Source organism: Copadichromis virginalis, linkage group LG10 (assembly GCF_057382275.1).
Source record: "Copadichromis virginalis isolate Kocher_CV1m ecotype Utaka linkage group LG10, C_Virginalis_male_GT1.1, whole genome shotgun sequence".
Taxonomy (NCBI): Eukaryota; Metazoa; Chordata; class Actinopteri; order Cichliformes; family Cichlidae; genus Copadichromis; species Copadichromis virginalis.
Window position 1 is genome coordinate 14,685,583 of NC_140627.1, and position 17,499 is coordinate 14,703,081.

The following is a 17,499-nucleotide window of genomic DNA, read 5'->3' on the forward strand; positions in this document are numbered from 1 at the left end:
TCAGAGATCTCCGCCCCAGTCATCTTGGGCTACAGCTCGGAGCCCGGATGCGCCGCCATGCCGCCTCTGTCAGCGAATGGAATAATTTATTCACCAACCTGCCTCACACTGGCCCACTAGGAGTTGACTGAAGAAGTCGATGAGACAGTTTCGTGGCCACCGGAGCCTTTGCTGCCTACAGGCTAGTGCAGGATACCCGTGCCGTGCCTGCTCGCTTGTTTGCGTAGCTTAGCACTGTTGTGTCGCTGTAGGGACACTTGTGCTAGCTGCGCTAACGTTAGCTCAAGCGGAGAGAGTGCGGGGTAGTGACAGTCCGGCCGGAGGCGGGGAGAGTCGCGAGCTGCGAGGTGAGACTGTTATATTTTGATGGTGGTTGCTACCCTGTTGACTACGCGTGGCCATCTGTTAAATGGTATCACTTTCGTGAGTGTGACTCACGATTTTAGTGGGGTTCGGGCAGCAGCATATCGAGGTGGGTACTTTGGTGCTTGTCTGGTAGCGCTTTCTGGCCGGAGTAGACCGTAACGTTTACTCGACGTTTCAATCTTCTTGGCCCGCGATAGAGAAGCTAAGAGCTAGCTTGCTAACTGGGTAACAGTGCTAGACGGGGACTCCTAAACTTTTCAGGTCAGCAACCCCTGTGTAGACACGCTTCAGATACCACATTACAGATGTGATAAGGGTGTGAGCCAAGAGATTCTCTGTATCTAAAAAGATGAATTTTGTGTATCGTTATTAGGAAATCACAGTGGAATGTAAAGGGTTATTTTTTTAACTCCCACCACATAGGTATAAATACAGATACAGGGGCCCTTGGATGTGCAAGTGCCTGGACATCCCAGGATGGCTTGAGCATATTTTTGTTGTAATATTAGCCAACTTATGTTACTTTACTTAACAGGTGTGTGTGTGTGTGTGTGTGTAATGACAACAATAAGGAGGCATCATGTTTAAAGCAATTCTGTTCACCATATCTAAAAGAATGTTAAGTTTATGACATGAGTTTTCCTTCCTGTAACTTCTCTGTCTCTTTTGTTTCTCAGGTTCAGAAAATTACCCCCCCCCCCCCCCCCCCAAAAAAAACCCCAAAACAAAACAACAACAACAAAAAACTTTCTATGTCTTCATCAGCTCTGAAAATCAAAAGAGATGTCTGTTGATGAAGATACTGCAAAAATGGGCAGTCCACAGCCTAGCTCGACGTCATCTCTGCAGCTCACGGATTGTCCTGGAGGTTACGGTGGTGTGTCTGTGATGATGGAGGGAACTGCAGCTACCCCTGACTTTGCAGCTGCTTGCCCTCTTCTGGGCACTGCTGCCTCGCCAAAACACACCAGCACAACTGATGCGCTCACCCTCGCAGACAATGCTGGACAGAGAGCCAGAGGGAACGAGAATAGCATCAATCGCAGAAATAGCTTTCATCATTCCAAACAACAACAACAACAACAACAACAACAACAACAACAACAACAACAACAACAACAACAGCAGCAGCAACAACAAACGAAGCTAACAAAGCGGCGCTACACTGCAAATTCTAGTTTCAAGCATCCTTCATCTGGCAAACGGAGACGAAGGGCCAACTCTGAGAGCGATTCTGTCCTGCCCACCAACTTCCTCTTGGGTGGGAACATTTTTGACCCACTGAATCTCAACAGCCTGCTGGATGAGGAGGTCAACAAGGCGCTGAATGCAGAGACTCCCAAATCCTCTCCGCTGCCAGCAAAAAGTCGAGACCCTGTGGAGATACTCATCCCCAGGGACATCACAGATCCACTGAACCTGAACAGTGGGATAGCTGACAGCAGCTTTTTGGCTTCTCCCTTCAAGAGTGGAGGAAGGAAGAGACACCGCAACAGGCACCATGGGGGAGGAGGAGGTGGTGGAGGTGGTGGAGGTGGGAGTGGTGGCGGTATTGGGATTTCAGCCACACAAATGAACCTCTCAGAATCAGGAAAAAGTGAAGTTAAAACAGGTCCTTCTGTACCTCTTCAAGGTACCTTAGCCTCATGTTCTGCACTAGAATCCAACAACGAATCCGGTAGTGTTTCTAGTGTCATGGCAGAGTCCCACGAGCACACAGATTGCAGCTCAGCAAGCTGCAAGGAGGAAATGCCACCTGCATCCATGGAGGATTCCACTTCAGGGGCACCATACCAGCACACAAGTAGACGCAAGCGAAGGCGCAACTCGGGCAAAATGGAGCCCCCTGTCACCCATTCTACTCCGATTGGCAAGTCGGGACCTGGAGACAGGCATTTTGGTGCAGGGGGAGCAAGAAATTCCTTTCACACACCAAAATCTGGTTCCAAAATAGGCCCTGGAATACGCCAGCACCAGCAGCCCCACTCTCATACAAAGGAACAGCAGAAGAAGTTCCAGTATGGGAATTACAACAAGTATTATGGATACCGCAACCCGGGCTGCAGTGAAGACCCTCGTTTACGTTTGCTTCGTCCCGAGTGGTTTAGAGGTAAAGAAGTACTGGATTTGGGGTGCAACTCAGGCCATGTAACGCTCTATATCGCCAAAATGCTAAGACCCGCCCGCATATTGGGCCTTGACATTGACAGTGGTCTGATACATGCAGCTCGTAAAAACATAAGACATTATCTGTCTGAGCTGCAGACCCAAGAGGCCAGGCGAGCAATGCAGGGCAAAAAGACTAGTAAACAGGAGGAGACAAATGGAAACGCGAGTCACACAGGCACAGAAAAAGAGCACAACGAAGTCGAGAGCAGGGACGAAAATGGGAAACCAGTGAAAGCAGAAAGTGGCCCTGCAGATGATGGAAATGACAATGAGTCGTGTCACACGGATGAGATGGAGACCCAGAGGCAGGGCAGCAAAACAGAGGAAATGGAGCAAGAAGACTGTGATTCACCCCCCGCTGATCACTCTGAGAGCTGCTCTTTTCCTGTATCCCTACGGATCTCCAGGGGTCCCATTGCTGCACCCCCGCTAACACAAACATCCACGGTGCAGCCTGGGGAGTTCCCTTCAAATGTGTCCTTCATCAAGGTAAGAGAGGATTTTTTTAATTTATTTTTTCCCTTTTGGGAATATGGCTCAGATTTCTGTGTTGCTGCATATTTTAAGCCTAGATGGCAAATTCAAAAAAATTAGACACTGTGTCCTGCTTTATAACGTAATGTTAGGGTAACTGAATAAAATGTAAAAATGCACAAAAAGGTGTGTGCATTATGAGAACTGACCAGCCTCTCAAGAGAACTTGATGCAAGTTGTGCACACACTTCCTCTCACTGTGAATTTTTGTTTTTCTTCCCCACTATAAAACAGTTATATATATATTATATCTAAAAAAAAAACTGACCTTTGCATTTTATTATTGTCACATTAGTTGAGCCGTGGCTAAATATTAAAAGGTATTATGATGAATCCATACAGTAATTGGTTGTAAAATTTATTTGCATAACACTTATCAAAACCAGCGTTGTAAAATGCTTCCCAAAAAACAGAGTAAATGAACTAACTAGGAGGAAATAAAAAAAAACAAAAAAAACAATGTACACTACGAGTTAAAAGTTTGGACACACCTTCTCATTTAATGGTTTTGCTTTATTTTCATGACTCTTTACTTTGCGGATTCTAACTGAAGCCATCAAAACTATAAATTAACTCGTATGGATGTTGTAAATGTTGTAAACAAATAATGTGAAATAACTCAAAACATGTTTTATGTTTTAGATTCTTCAAAATAGCCACACTTTGCTTTGATTACTGCTTTGCACACTCTTGGAATTCCCTCGATGAGCTTCATGAAGCTAGTGCACAACCCCAATGATGGTCCCAACCCCATTAAGAAGGAACGAAATTCCACAAGTAATCCTGACAAGGCACACCTGTGAAGTGAAAACCATTTCACGTGACTACATCATGAAGCTCACTGAGAGAAGGCCAAGGGTTTGCAGTGCTGTCAACAAAGCAAAGGGAGGCTACTTTGAGGAATTTGAGGAATTTATCTTTTTTTTTCTTTGCTACATAATTCCATATATTTTGCTTCATATATCTGATGACCTCAGTATGTCTCTACAGTGTTGAAAGTAGTAAAAATCAAGAAAAACCATTTTATATATTTTTTGTTATATGTTAACCCTGCATTATTACTTTGGGGTGTGTGTGTGTGTGTGTGTGTGTGTGTGTGTGTGTGTGTGTGTGTGTCAGTCAAACTATAGGCTCCCTGAGTTTTAGGTAACTGGTGATTTTGAACTAATAGGTAAAAACGGCAAAGAGCAATTTAATATTGTGATATAATAAATATTATAGGTTCCATTAAAGTGTCTGAAATCAACTGTGTTTAAGCCACACTTGCTTTTGCACTCTGCAGTCCTTTTATATGTATTTGTTGAATGGAAAAGGGGAAAAATACATAGTTTCCAAAGGAAATTGATAACTGCCTCTTCTGTGATAGTGGAATTGGATATTGATAGCACACCAAAATAATGAAGTTGTAGATTAACAATTAAAAAAAATAAAAAAGGCAGAAAAGGTGTTGTAATTGCAGGACAGTCTGAGCAGTGAGCTATCAGAACTTTTTTTTTTTCTGTAATTTTACATTTATTTATTCATGCTAACAGATTTCTTTAATTTACTACAGCAATGTTTCTTCTTATTGTGTAGAAAAACTGAGATGTGTTGTTAAAAGTGTGTTTCTTTTTCTTATATTAAGATATCGCTGGGATTTTAAATGTCTTTACATTACCAGTAGGAGGGAGTGTTACTAGTCCAGCCCACTTAAAATCAAAGTGGGGTGCATGTGGCTGACAATGTAAAAAGATTTTATCAGTTTTATCAGGATGTCAGGTTATTAATGTGTTCTTCTACTTTTATCTTTTAATGCTGGTTGAAGATTAGCACTACTACTACTTTCTGCCAGTGGAGGTGCATTGCTTTATACCAGACACTGGTAAAATGAATGGAAATATATTTTAGGGCAGTACCCTTCTGAGATTTTGATGAATTTTTCTTAGTTACTAATCGGAACATTTAAATATTAAAAACTAAGCTTCATCTTTGAGAGAATTTTTTTTTTTTTTTTTTTTTAAAGAATGTTCTCAAATGTGGGCAGTGGGTTTATTTTACGGCATTAACAGTGTACTAAACACTGTAGATTTTGGCTTTTCTGTGACCCACAAAGGGTCACAGGAAAATACATATATATATTATCAGTGTTCAAAATAGTGACTATTCCCATAATGCTGTTCCCCATTTCCTCAGTCAGATCTACTGCTTTTTCAGGGCTACTGATCTAAAATAAATAAATAAGTAAAATATCAAAGATAGCACTGACCAAATAGCCATGTTCGAAACCCCAGATCAGGACTTTATAAATGAATGATGTCATGACGGCTGTTTCCATCTTTTATATACAGTTTTTGATTTTTGACCAAAACTCAACAGGTAGAAATGTAAGATTGAGATTCTAGTTTGGGAGGTTAATCAGTTTCCAATTTCTCAGCAGTGACCAGCTTCAAAAGAAGTCTGTATTGGATCCATGAAATTGAATTGCACAAGAAGGGCCTATTTTTCTCACCTCATCTCTTCTCTCCTTTAGGCTAATTATGTACTGGAGAGCGATAATCTTCTTTTGACACAGCGACCAGAATATGATGTGATTCTGTGTTTGAGCGTCACTAAATGGGTCCACCTGAACTGGGGGGACAGTGGCCTCAAGCGGCTCTTTAAGAGGGTCTACAGACATCTCCGTCATGGGGGCCTTTTCATCCTGGAGCCACAGCCCTGGGAGTCCTACGTGAGGAGAAAGAAGCTAACTGTAAGAACCTGAGATGACATGGTTGACGTTTGTATTGCTGGAAGACTGTCTGAATATAAATCGGTCATTTAAAAAACCTGGTTGATTGGCTGAAATATAACAAATGTTCCCTTTTTTCCCCTTGCCTGACAGGATAATATTAGCAGGAATTATCACAGCATCCGTCTCAAACCTGACCTGTTTTCGTCATATCTTACAACTGAAGTGGGCTTCACCAGTTTTGAATACATTGGGCCCCCCAAGTGTTCAGTAAGAGGTAACTACACAATGATTTGTCAAAGCAGATATATTCTCAGGATTGTATCCAGCATTGCAGTTTGCTGCCATGTTCATCTTTATTTATTTATTTATCTATCATCCTGACAGGTTTTCAGAGGCCAATCTATGTATTTCACAAATGACTGCGCCTGCCTTGAACATCATTGAATGTGAGTAGCCTAAACCACCATCATACATTCAAGCCAGCCATCTACACTGGACTACAAGGAACAATCTGAAACCTTGAAACCGTTACTCCGGCGTTTGATGCTGAAGATGAATAACAGAAAGGAAAATGGGACCAAAAGTGGAATGACATTTTTTTTAAGGATGCAGACTGTCAAAGAGAAAGATGTTAAAGTCCTCTGTGACTAGAAAATATTAAAAGTGTGGAGTAAACTCTGATAGGACTCCATGGGTAACCTGGAACAAAACTCCTAGTTTGGCCTGAGTGTGGAAGAGGTGTTCATCTGCTCAGATTTCCATGGTGGTCCATCTAGTGGTATTGATGCCCCCAGTTTGATCCATGGCCATAACTTGGGTTGGAATATCTTGGGCCATATCTTTACTTTCAGGAAGTTATTCTGTGCCACCATATTTCTATATCTTTTACATATTAGGATTGGACGATGGGAAGTCTTATCCAATTGGTCGCAGTCACCATTTTTAACAGGTGATAGATGTTATATTCATCAACTGTATGTCGCGTAAGCAAAGCTGCACTATAATGCATACAATGCCATTGAAGAGATGATATTAAATCTTTTGAAAAGTAAAGTGTTTTATGCTGTGCAAGACACTGCGCACAATACTTGTGAATGTAGCCCCCCCACTGTAACTACTGAAGACTTAGAAATCCTGCCTTACCTGTTAAATATATGTTTAAACCCTTGAATGCTCTTGCGGCAACCATATAAGCGCACATTTGTTTGTGATGATTAAAACAGTTACACACGGTCAGTCACTGAGACAGTTTAACACTAATGGCCTATGTGTTTGTCCCATCTTCCAAACCTAATGCGCACCGTGTTCTTTGCCTTGTTTTTTTAATTAGCTAAATTTTGCTGAATTCTCTTTCATACATGTTAAATAGTGCTCAAAATTTCTTCATGTTTTGAATACGACGTCAGAAAAAGCACCTACATCACACAAAGACCTTAACAAGTGGAAAGTGGGGTGTCTGAATAAATAGAAATATAATGAGGCACAGTGGGGAAAGGTTTGCTAAACAGCCAAAATAGCATCCAGTTAAATTTGAACTGAGATGGTGGGACATCTATGTTATTATTCAGCCCACAAGGACTATTTTAAGTAGATCTGTAGCAGGCAGCCATCTTTTTTTTCTTATATTTTTTCTTAAACAGTTAAGCCATAGCCATACCTTATCTGCTGTCTCCAGTGTCCTTCATGAGGTGCTGACTGATACAACTGAGCGTAAAATTGAGGCAAAGGCGATTTGAGGCCCTGTGGTGTCATCAGTCCTGTATAAATCAGAGACATTCTATTTTGTGGGTCTGTTCTCATGCTCATCCAGTAGTCCCTTGAGCCCCGTGTTGATTTCTAGTTATTCTATACATGTAAGCATAAACAAAAAATACTGGAAAATGAATTGTTGCTTTAATATTGTTTTTATTTTGTTGTATTTTTTTTTTTAAACCAAATTTCAGTATGACTATGCTTTTTGTTTTGACAAACTTCCATTTTTTCTGTATTTTATTTATTTTATTTTATTTTTTTCCTGTCATTCTGTTGGGGCAGATCACACCCTCACTGCTTTTAATCTTTGACCAATAAGGCCTGTTCAGTGTTTCCCAGAGATCTGGGTTCTGTTTGTGATGGTGTTGGGGATGGGTGTCGGGTGGCAGCGTTCAAAAGAAGCTACACACATTTTGTCAATGTGCTTCTCAGTAAATATTTTAACTGACCAAGCATCTCCGGACAAATAAATAGCAGACCATCTCCAGTGAATTCATTGTCTTATAAATGAGCCTTTGACCGCCACTGGTCCTTGCTAGCTTGCAGTGGATATCTGGACAACAGTGACTACTTTCCTCATCCCCACCTAGACAGTGTTGATGGAGCCTGAGAGGATCAAGCAGCTGAATGATATGAAAGGACATTAAAACAGAGACTTGGCTATCAAGTCAGGTGGAAGGGAAATACAAGAAGGCAGTGGCTAGCTAGTTTACTTGTAACTTGGCTTTTAAAATTAGACTGTTGACGATTAATTTGTAATCTGAGTATTAAAAGCTGGTGATCTCTTGAGTGGGGAAAAAAACAATAATAGCTAAAAAGAGTCCTCAAATATACTTCATTGACCTGCCCAAGTAATAACTAGGTGTGAGAAACACTGGAGGTACAGGTATTCCTTGTGTTTGCTTTTTTAATTGGTTTCCACTGAGCCCACCCATCTGCAACCTTTCGTTGGAAGAGGCTGGCACAGAAAATCTTCCTTTCATGTGGCTGGTTCCGTTACGGGTGCGATAGTGCAGGCGATGATGGACGATATGTTTCTGTTTTAAGTGATCAATGTAAATAAGTTTGCAGATTTTGTTCATAATGGCCTGAGTCGTTTATACAGTGTTTTATGGTTTTCTTTTGTTCTTTTATAATGTTTGCTGCCAATTTACAAGTGAGTCATAGTCCTTTTTTTTTTTTTTTTTTTTTTGTCTGGGGGAAAAAAAAAGACCGGTAGCTTTGTATCTACAAAAAAGTATGTACGTTGCAAAGTTCAAATTTTTATTTTGCATTGTTCTGCCCTGGCAGGCACATTTATTGTTAGGCAAGTTGTTTGTTTGTTTGTTTGTTTTTTCTTTTTTTTTTCTTTTTTTATAAATTGTTTGAAAGATCGTTTGTCGGTGCACTCTCTCATTTCACTTCATTTGCCATGTTGTAGACGTTTAAGGTTCTTCATAATAGAAAGTTTACTATTTTTCTTTCTCCCAACAAATTCTCCAGAAAAAGTTGTCAAAGTATAAATTGAGCAAGCAGAATACATTGTGAATTTCTGCACAATTTAGCCTCAAGCTCAGTTGGCATATCAGACAGAACACCAGATCACACCTTTCTCCTGTGCTAAGACAATCGGACTCTCAGGCCCACTGCTGTACTTTCAAGGGCATTTTGCTTTATGCATTATCAACAGCTGTTTTCCTTCTGGCAATCAGCATTTTAGTAGAACAACAAATTGTTATACGCCTAGGTTGTGCTTTGCCACCTATGTTTTAATATTGCACCTTACCGTCTTAGCAGTGGTGTCTTACAGATTTTAACCCAGTATGCCTGACTTGTACATCCAGGCATCCAAGTGAGAGCATGTCTTTGCTGGAAGTATGAAGTTACATGTTGTCATATACAGTGCTGTATAAAATTTCAGAATCCCCTTGAGGTTTTGCACAATTTGTATTAATTCCTTCTTTTGGTTGGTTAATGACATTAAATCATACCAAAAATCCGGAATAAGAGAAGTTCAGTTTTACTAGCTTAAAACTTATAGTGCTCAGATCTCTTATTCAGGTTATAGTAGTAAACAAAGACTGCCTTTTGCTTTGTTCTAGTGGGCAAAAGAAAATCCTCTTAATTGGAATACTTTATTAAATCTTCACTGTATTAAAGCAAAGAAAACCAGAATAGTTTAATAATAAATGTAATAGGATCTTTAAAAAGTAAAAACAAGTGAAACTGAATTAAAGTCCTTTTTTTTTTTTTTTTTAATGCACATTTAACCCAATGAGTGACATATGTGTGAACTTGACATGTGTTCTTGGTTTTGTGAGATGCATTATTACAGATGATCTCTTAATCGTCCTCTGCAAAACCCACTTGTGGATGCAACAAACACTATGCTTACACTGTCTTTTGCTGTAACTGCAGTAAAATTGTGGTGCTAATTAATGTCTACATCATATGTATCTGAGCATTGTAAGATTTGAGCAATTCATTAATTTAAATTAGCAACAAATTTAAAAAATCTCTGACCCAGCTGTAAATTATTGCTTTTAATTTATTAGGAGTTACAGCGTGTAATCAAAAACTAAATACACTAGGTTAGATTCTAGGTAAAAGTTGATATATAGCCAAAGCATAATTTTTGACTGCAACATTGTATTACCTCAAGGGGAATGAATTTTTTTTTTTTCATGGCACTAAAATTCACCTAAATGTTGAATTTGCACTGATATGAAACATGGTAATGAAAGTAGTTTAGTACATTTTTTTGCAGTTGATGTTTTACATGTACCTTCATAGAATCAGTTTTCTGGAAAAACTGATCAGTATAACCCCCTCTGTCAGGGAATGTTTTACATTTCATGCCTCTGAACAACAAGCTATATCTGAATGTTTCTGTGTTTAACATTTTAACTGATTAAACTTTGTTCCAGATTTGTTGGTTCAGTATTTGCTTATGAGGTATTAAATATGGAGAGGGTTTTTTTTTCCACATCTGTTTACTTTTTTTTACAAAGGTTTCTTTGATTAAACATCAAAACTTTCACACTGGTTGTGGTCTACCCATAAGGTTTCTTACACTGAAACAGCCTTCACAGCCTTTCTAAAGGCGTAGTGGCATTGAAGAAAGTAACATGTTAAAGGGAAGTTGTGCACTTTCTACCAGATCAAAGTTATTAGATTCACTAGAAAAGTTATTTACCAGTATGTTGGAGCTATATAACCACAAGAATAATAGTGTCATGATAGCTGTGATATCAAATACATTCCCAAACAATCAACTAATATTCACCATGGTATTTGAGTAACTGGAGAAGTAAATAACAGTCATAAACACAAACGGTCAAAGCTTTTACTGTTTCCAATAAGACTGAAAAGGGGGAAAAAGAAGAAGAGTGAAACTCATACCCAGGAGTTACTAATCAGATGCACTTGATTAATTGATCATCAGGAAGTGTGAGCACCTCTATAATAACACACGTTATTGGTTTACTGGCCTTGATCTTTAGGTGTGTGTGTGTGTGTGTTAACACACTGCTGTTGTTTGCTGTGAAAATCCCAGCAAATTCATCCTAAAGTTAGACTGTAAATCCTCAGAGAAAACTGCATAAAATCCAAGAGCTACATCTAGGACTCTACAGGCCTCAGTTAACATGTTAAACTAGGAATAGAATAACTTTATTTACATTCATTGAAAATTGCCTTTGGTCTGCCAAGCCATAAACAAATCAATCAAATCACTTCACATCAACACACATTCATACATACCCACACATAAAACGTTGATACAACAAGAATAAAAACACCTTTGACCACTTTTTTTGTTAGTTAGAGGAATCCTTGCTGTTGTCCCGAGGGCATTAATTCAAAGTCAGAATCAAGAGGGTGTTCAGGGTCAGCAACAATAGACCAGGCTTTCCTCCAAACAGTCTGATGATACAGCTTATCCAATTAAATTTGTTGTCGACCAGTAAGTTTTAGAGATGGACCAATCCGATATTACATATCGGTATCAGTCCGATACTGGCCTAAATTACTGGATCGGATATCAGAGAGAAATAAAAAATGTAATCCGATCCATTAAATATCATGAAATCACTTCACAAAACTTGTGACATGGCGTAACTCGGCTCATAACCTTAGCAGTAGGAGCAGTATGCATCACGTGATAGAGCGGCTGTGGCTCGCCAGACTTGTCGGTGGTCTGTTTGAGCATTTGGAGCCTCGCTACCAACCCGGCATTTCATCTCCGACAAAGTTATCCCAGAGAGAAGTAAAGCAAGTGTGTAAGTTCATCTCTGAATGTTAGTAAATCATTCCCGTTAAGCTTAACAACCGATATATGGAGCCACTGCCTCTTCTCTCTCCCTCCCTCTCCTGCTGCTACTTCAATCATGAAACTGATTAATGATCAGCCGATCGGCTTTTCTGTCATGACTCCGTCTCTCTTGTTTGTTTTTGGCCCACTTTGCACCAGAAAGATGAAACCAGCGGCTGAACAACAGCAGCACGTTTAAGCTTGATAAGCTGTTGTTAGAATTTATTTAATATTACTTTCTACACCAGGATCCTTTTCCACGCAACTGACGGCTGGTAACAGTGCAGGGGCGGATCTAGCAAAGTTTAGCCAGGGGGGCCGATAGGGCATTAACAGGGAAAAGGGGGCAAAAGACATACTTTTCTTTCTTATTCTCATTTAAAATAATTAAATAATAAGTATTAAATAATTATCTGAATCTTACACCCAAAGTTTTAATTTTATGTAAAATGAATAGAAGTTCATTACTGTATATAGTAACTATTAAGTCTAATATATCCTAGTAAGCTATAGTACTTTTTCCTTTGGTAAAGGTACCATCTGTGTAGTCTGCAATACTGTTGAAGAAAGATGTTGAATCTATTTAATATTTCTTGGAAAATAATTGATTTCTGTGCATTTTTTTTCCACACGGCATCAAATTAAGGTTGATTACGTCGATTAAGCATCATGAGGTGGAGCGTGAGGGGTGGTTCCCTATTTTTTTTTTGTTGTTGCTGGGAGTTGGAACCCTATTAGTTAGGTTGCTTAATATTTACGCTAAGTACTCTTTAAAATACCAGAATAGGGAGGATGGTGTAGGCTTAAGTTTATTAGACTGATCAGTATTGCTGAATTATGAAATATTTTGGGTGCAGTGTATTTTTTGCATACAGGTATAACAGAATAGCCTTAGTGTTGTTGTTGTTGTTTTAAAATTTGAGTATGAACTTATACAAAATGCAGCAAGATATTAAAAAAACAGTTTTATTGATTAAAAAACACTATATCTGTTACGTTCCCCTGAGGGGTCTAGGTGGTGAGGGGGAAGTAACAAAAAGTGTCCGGGTCAGAAAAAGGAGTCAAGGAGGCAAAAGGGTTAAATTAAAGAGTTTTATTAAAGTAGCTCAACTAAAAGAGACGGACAAGCCGCTATCACCATTTAAGGAAAACAAACAAGACTCAACCGTTGGTCAATACAGTAAAAAATAAGTCAAAAAGAGAGCAGCTCACTAGCTGCAACCACACAAATGGCACTCTGGCCCAGAGCTCACCTTTCCCTGGGCTTAAATACTTTTACACAGCTGACTCACATCAGTCAGGATATCAGGATTCATATCGGTATTGGCAGATATCCAAATTTATGGTATCGGTATCGGTGGTATCGTGCCATCTCTAGTAAGTTTTCCAGCAGTTTGTTCTTAATTGCCACAGTCAGGCTGAAATATTGATTTTAAGGATGCTTTCAATCAAACTGACATAAAGTCTGTCTAAAACTTTGTGGCCAACTCCAAAGTCGCTTAACATCCTATAAAGAAACTGTGATTCTTTGATTATTTTCTTGCAAACTGAGTCAACATTAATCACAGAGTTAAACTTGTCATCAATATATGTTCCCAAATACTTCAAGCTATTAATGACTTCTGCAGACTGACCAGAAAGTGAAAGACCTGTTACGGTGCATGTGTAATAAGACCAGCTCTTTTGTTTTGTTGTTATTAATAAACAAATGACGTGATTTACACCATTTTTCCAACATATGTACCTGAAATAAATAGTTAATGTTAGAGTTCCTATAAAAGAGATCAACAATAGCAGTATCATCAGGATATTAAAGTTCATGGCAATTAGAAAAAGACTGAACAAGTATGGCTTGTGTGGAAGGGTTGCTGGGGGAAAGCATATTCCCTCCAGAAAAACATGACATCAGAGGCTTAGGTTTGCAAAATTGCATCTGAACCAACCACAAGATAAAAACCAAAGTGCAGATGTTTAGCCATAACGCACCAGGCAATGCTTGGCAAAAAACCCAAACATAGGATATCAGAAGCCTCATAGCAATTATCAAGCACGGTGGTGGATAGGTGAGGATGTGGGCTTGTTTTGCAAGGACTATGCATCCAAGCATAGCAGCAAAACTACAACAGAACGGCTGAAAAAAGTCCAGATCTCGACCCAACTGAAATGAGAGCTTTGCATTAACAAATACCAACAAACCTCAATGAACTGAAGCTGCTCTAAAGAGGAGTGGCTCAAAAATTCTTTCACAATGATGTCAGCGTCTGATAAAGTCAGCAGAAAACAAGTTATTACTTCAGCTTATTGCTGCTAAAGGTGCTTCTGCAAGCTACTGAATTATGTGATGTAATTAGTCTTTCATAGGACTCCACTGAGTCCTGTGTTCTCATTCTTCATATTTAGCAATGCTGCAATTTAGTTCACGCACTCTCTGATCAGCATTCCCGCACTGACTACTCTTTGAGTAATTCTGTGAGTTTCTTCTTAACTGCATATTGTTTAAACTTCATTTCACTTTAATCATTAATGAAACAGCACCTGCATGCTTAAATAAAACAAACCAAGACTGGCACCAATAACCATACCGTGTTCAAAGTCACTTTCTTCCCTCATTCTGATGCTCAGGTTCTCTTGACCATGTCTGCATACCTAGATGCAATTAGTTGCTTCCATGTGATTGGCTAATTAACAAGCAGTTGAACTGGCCTATCCAACAAAGTTGCCAGTGAGTGTTATATTCATGTTGTTAAAAATAAATGTATTTCAACTTCAAAGACACTGCAGGAATTTGAATTGTTAAAATCAGATTTCAGCTCTCTGACTTCTTCACTACATTGCTCATTCCTCCCATTATCACGTGATTAATGAGTGTCAGTTTTTTGTTTTGTTTTTAAAAAAACAAGTGTCAGGTTTTTAAAAGTACCTCAATACTCCCAGCAGTCCATTGTGAAACACAACTTTCTGTTTTAAGCTGTTGTTGTCAGCTTTATGAAGACAGACGGACGTATAAACAGGTCTGGCTGGGGGGTGGGTTCCCTTTTGTAGTTTGATCACGCTGTGCTGTCTGAATAGTTCACCCCAGATGACAATGCAGGGCACAATACAGTGGCTCATGTTTACAAATATCATCCATGCCTTTAACACCTACAACCCCAAAGCAGTTATTGACCACCTTCGGATCATGGCTCATTTGACTCTACATCATGACCATATGGATAAGTTAATGTTTCAATCAGCTAGTTGCTAAATATCAGTGTTGCAAAATATATGATGGCAGCCTTTTTGCAGTGGATTAGTGGTGAGTGCTTAAACATAACAGTTTAACGTTTTCGTAAAATGAAATCGATAATGAAAACCACAGAGCCAATCAGCAAGAACATCTGACCTTACGATCAGAGAGAGGCAGATAACATGACAATGAATTTGCTTTGCAGTCGTGACTGGTGGATCCTGACATTGCCTGTCTGTTCTAGACAATGTTGTCCAGACAGACAGAATGGTGAGATAACATAAACACAGACAAGAGACATAACACTTCATTCACAAAAGCTCTATTCCATCCATCACAGCTATTTGGGTCAGTCACTTGACCATTATTGTCTCCTGTCAGTACAGGGCTGGGGTGACAGCATGCCAGACTCAACCCAGACTGCTTTCTATGCTTTTATTTTCCCAAGGTCAAGCCAAGTTGGCGTAATTGGTGGAATATGGAAATTAATTGTATATTTTAAATGGTTTTCAGATGTAAATTATGTTTAGACTGACTGGGAGCATCCCAACTTAATGGCATCAACAAACCAAACATCAGCACATTTATTTTAATGCATTTATTGTCAACACTGCAGACCAGAGAGGTAAAGGTGACAGCTCAAACAGTTCTGTTGTAAAGAATGCGAGGTACATGGCAGATACACACCTAAGAGCTGCAAATGAGCTTTGTCTAGCTACAGAAAGTCCACTTCAAAAGCACTCATTGTCAGATCCCACAGGATGCTGGGAGGCCAAGAGGGGTCGAATGACAGTAAAGTTGTCATAGTTTCATCCAGGAGCGTTACTATGACCACAGCTGCCTGTACTGAATATGTCAGAACTGATGATGTGATAACTTTCAGGCAGCATTAGGCAAGTGGAGCGCTGCTAGTATCTCATAGCACAGCACCTGGAAAAATAGAAGAGTAAAACTTCAGTTAAACTTGCAATTAGAGATAATTTCTTATGGGTTTGTACCTTTAGCAAAAGCACTATAACAATCGTTCCACGCCTACCTGTATCTTCGGGGGCAGCCGTGATGACCAACAATGTATTCTTGAGCATAGCAGAACCGTCTGCAGAGTCCTCTATACCCACAAGTCCAGTACTGCGTTTCTGGATCAGTTCCTGTAGATAATTATTTAAAAATGACATTCCAGCATCCCTGATGAATGTTGGCTTACTGGCATTTCCATAAGCTATGGTGGCAACGAATCCTTCAGATATTTACAGCACCTAAAATGTATCTGACATAGAAAGTTGTATCGTTTTATGATGTCTTACTTCTCCTCAGTTCAAACACAAACAGGCCCAGTACACTTACGGTGTAGTTTGAGCATATGCGACACTTTGATTTGCTTCATTTCAGTCTCTTACTGTGACAAAGCGGATGCATTCAATCCTTACCCTCCCCAGCTGCGAGCATCAGGAGAAGCACGAGGAGAACCAAGCTCAGTCCCTTCATGTTTGGGTACCAATGAGCTTTCAGACACTGCCGCTGACGCGCTGGTTCTGCATTTATACAGCAGTTGAAGCACGGGGGAGGAGTCCGGCGTGCTCTGTCCAAATCACAATAGCAGAGCATCACTGAGTGATGAGAGTCTGAGGGCTGAAGGTCAGGACTGTCGGTTCACTCAGCATAATCAACAGCTGCAGCCTCTTGAGAATTTGAAGTTTCTTTTTGTTTATTATTCAAAAGAACCATCCCTGTAACTGTCTGTCAATATGCAAAACACAAACTAGTTCTTATAGGATATGCCCCTATGGCAGAGCAGAGCAGTTAATTTAGACGAGAGTGGACTCTTTCAAAAGAAAATGTAGCATTTAAAGGTAAAGGACTATCTAATATATTTGTATTACAGAAGGTAAGCAGAACAGTTCTGTCTGTCCTGCTGCACGTTCAAGCCTCTGTGCACGTACTGCTCTCCCCACCTCTGAATATGGCAGTAGTTCATGTGTTACTGCTGATGCTGGGAAACTCCAAACTGCACAAAACATGCTGGTCCAGTGACGCAGGGAATGATTGTTAACAAAACAATAACAGAGACATATATATATATAATTGGACAGCATGCCCTCTACTGCTCATGCAAAGTTATTTGCTGGCATGTTTGGCCCTCCCAAACAACACAAACAAAACAAATATTTATATACACATATAAACCTAGAAACTGGGCCAATCAAATGAGAAATGGGCTTCGGCTACAATTTTTCAAATTGAAAATAAAATTTAAAAAAAAGAATGAGCATGAGAAGCCCAGCAGCATTACGATTGTCTGCAACAAGATGAAGCACAGAGCAATTTATGTATTTCAACGCGCTTACTGTTTTTGGTCTGGTAAATGTAATTGCGATTTAGAGAAACAGAAGTCTAAATCGATTCCACTACAGTTGTGCAGTACAACCTTCTGGTAGAAGGTGGCGCTGTGTA

At 39.6% G+C, this 17,499-nt stretch overlaps 2 protein-coding genes across 3 annotated transcripts; one reads left to right on the forward strand and one right to left on the reverse strand.

The window, feature by feature from the left end:
• Positions 1-28: 28 nt before the first annotated feature.
• On the forward strand, positions 29-10,438 carry mepcea (methylphosphate capping enzyme a). Its single transcript, XM_085470070.1, has 5 exons — positions 29-347; positions 1,044-3,024; positions 5,579-5,797; positions 5,930-6,053; positions 6,164-10,438. The coding sequence occupies exons 2-5, from the start codon at positions 1,150-1,152 to the stop codon at positions 6,196-6,198; spliced, it is 2,253 nt and encodes a 750-aa protein (XP_085326196.1). The 5' UTR covers positions 29-347; positions 1,044-1,149; the 3' UTR covers positions 6,199-10,438.
• A 5,214-nt stretch (positions 10,439-15,652) lies between these two features.
• Positions 15,653-17,492, reverse strand: defbl2 (defensin, beta-like 2). Of its 2 annotated transcripts, XM_085470079.1 has the most exons (4): positions 17,394-17,492; positions 16,476-16,627; positions 16,085-16,196; positions 15,653-15,978 (listed from the first exon to the last, which is right to left on the reverse strand). In XM_085470079.1, exons 2-4 carry the CDS (start codon positions 16,531-16,533, stop codon positions 15,957-15,959), a joined length of 192 nt encoding a protein of 63 aa, XP_085326205.1. In that variant the 5' UTR covers positions 16,534-16,627; positions 17,394-17,492; the 3' UTR covers positions 15,653-15,956. The 2 variants fall into 2 exon arrangements, with proteins under 2 accessions (XP_085326205.1, XP_085326204.1); XM_085470078.1 differs by lacking the exon at positions 17,394-17,492 and having other exon boundaries at positions 16,476-17,007.
• Between the last annotated feature and the right edge of the window lie 7 nt (positions 17,493-17,499).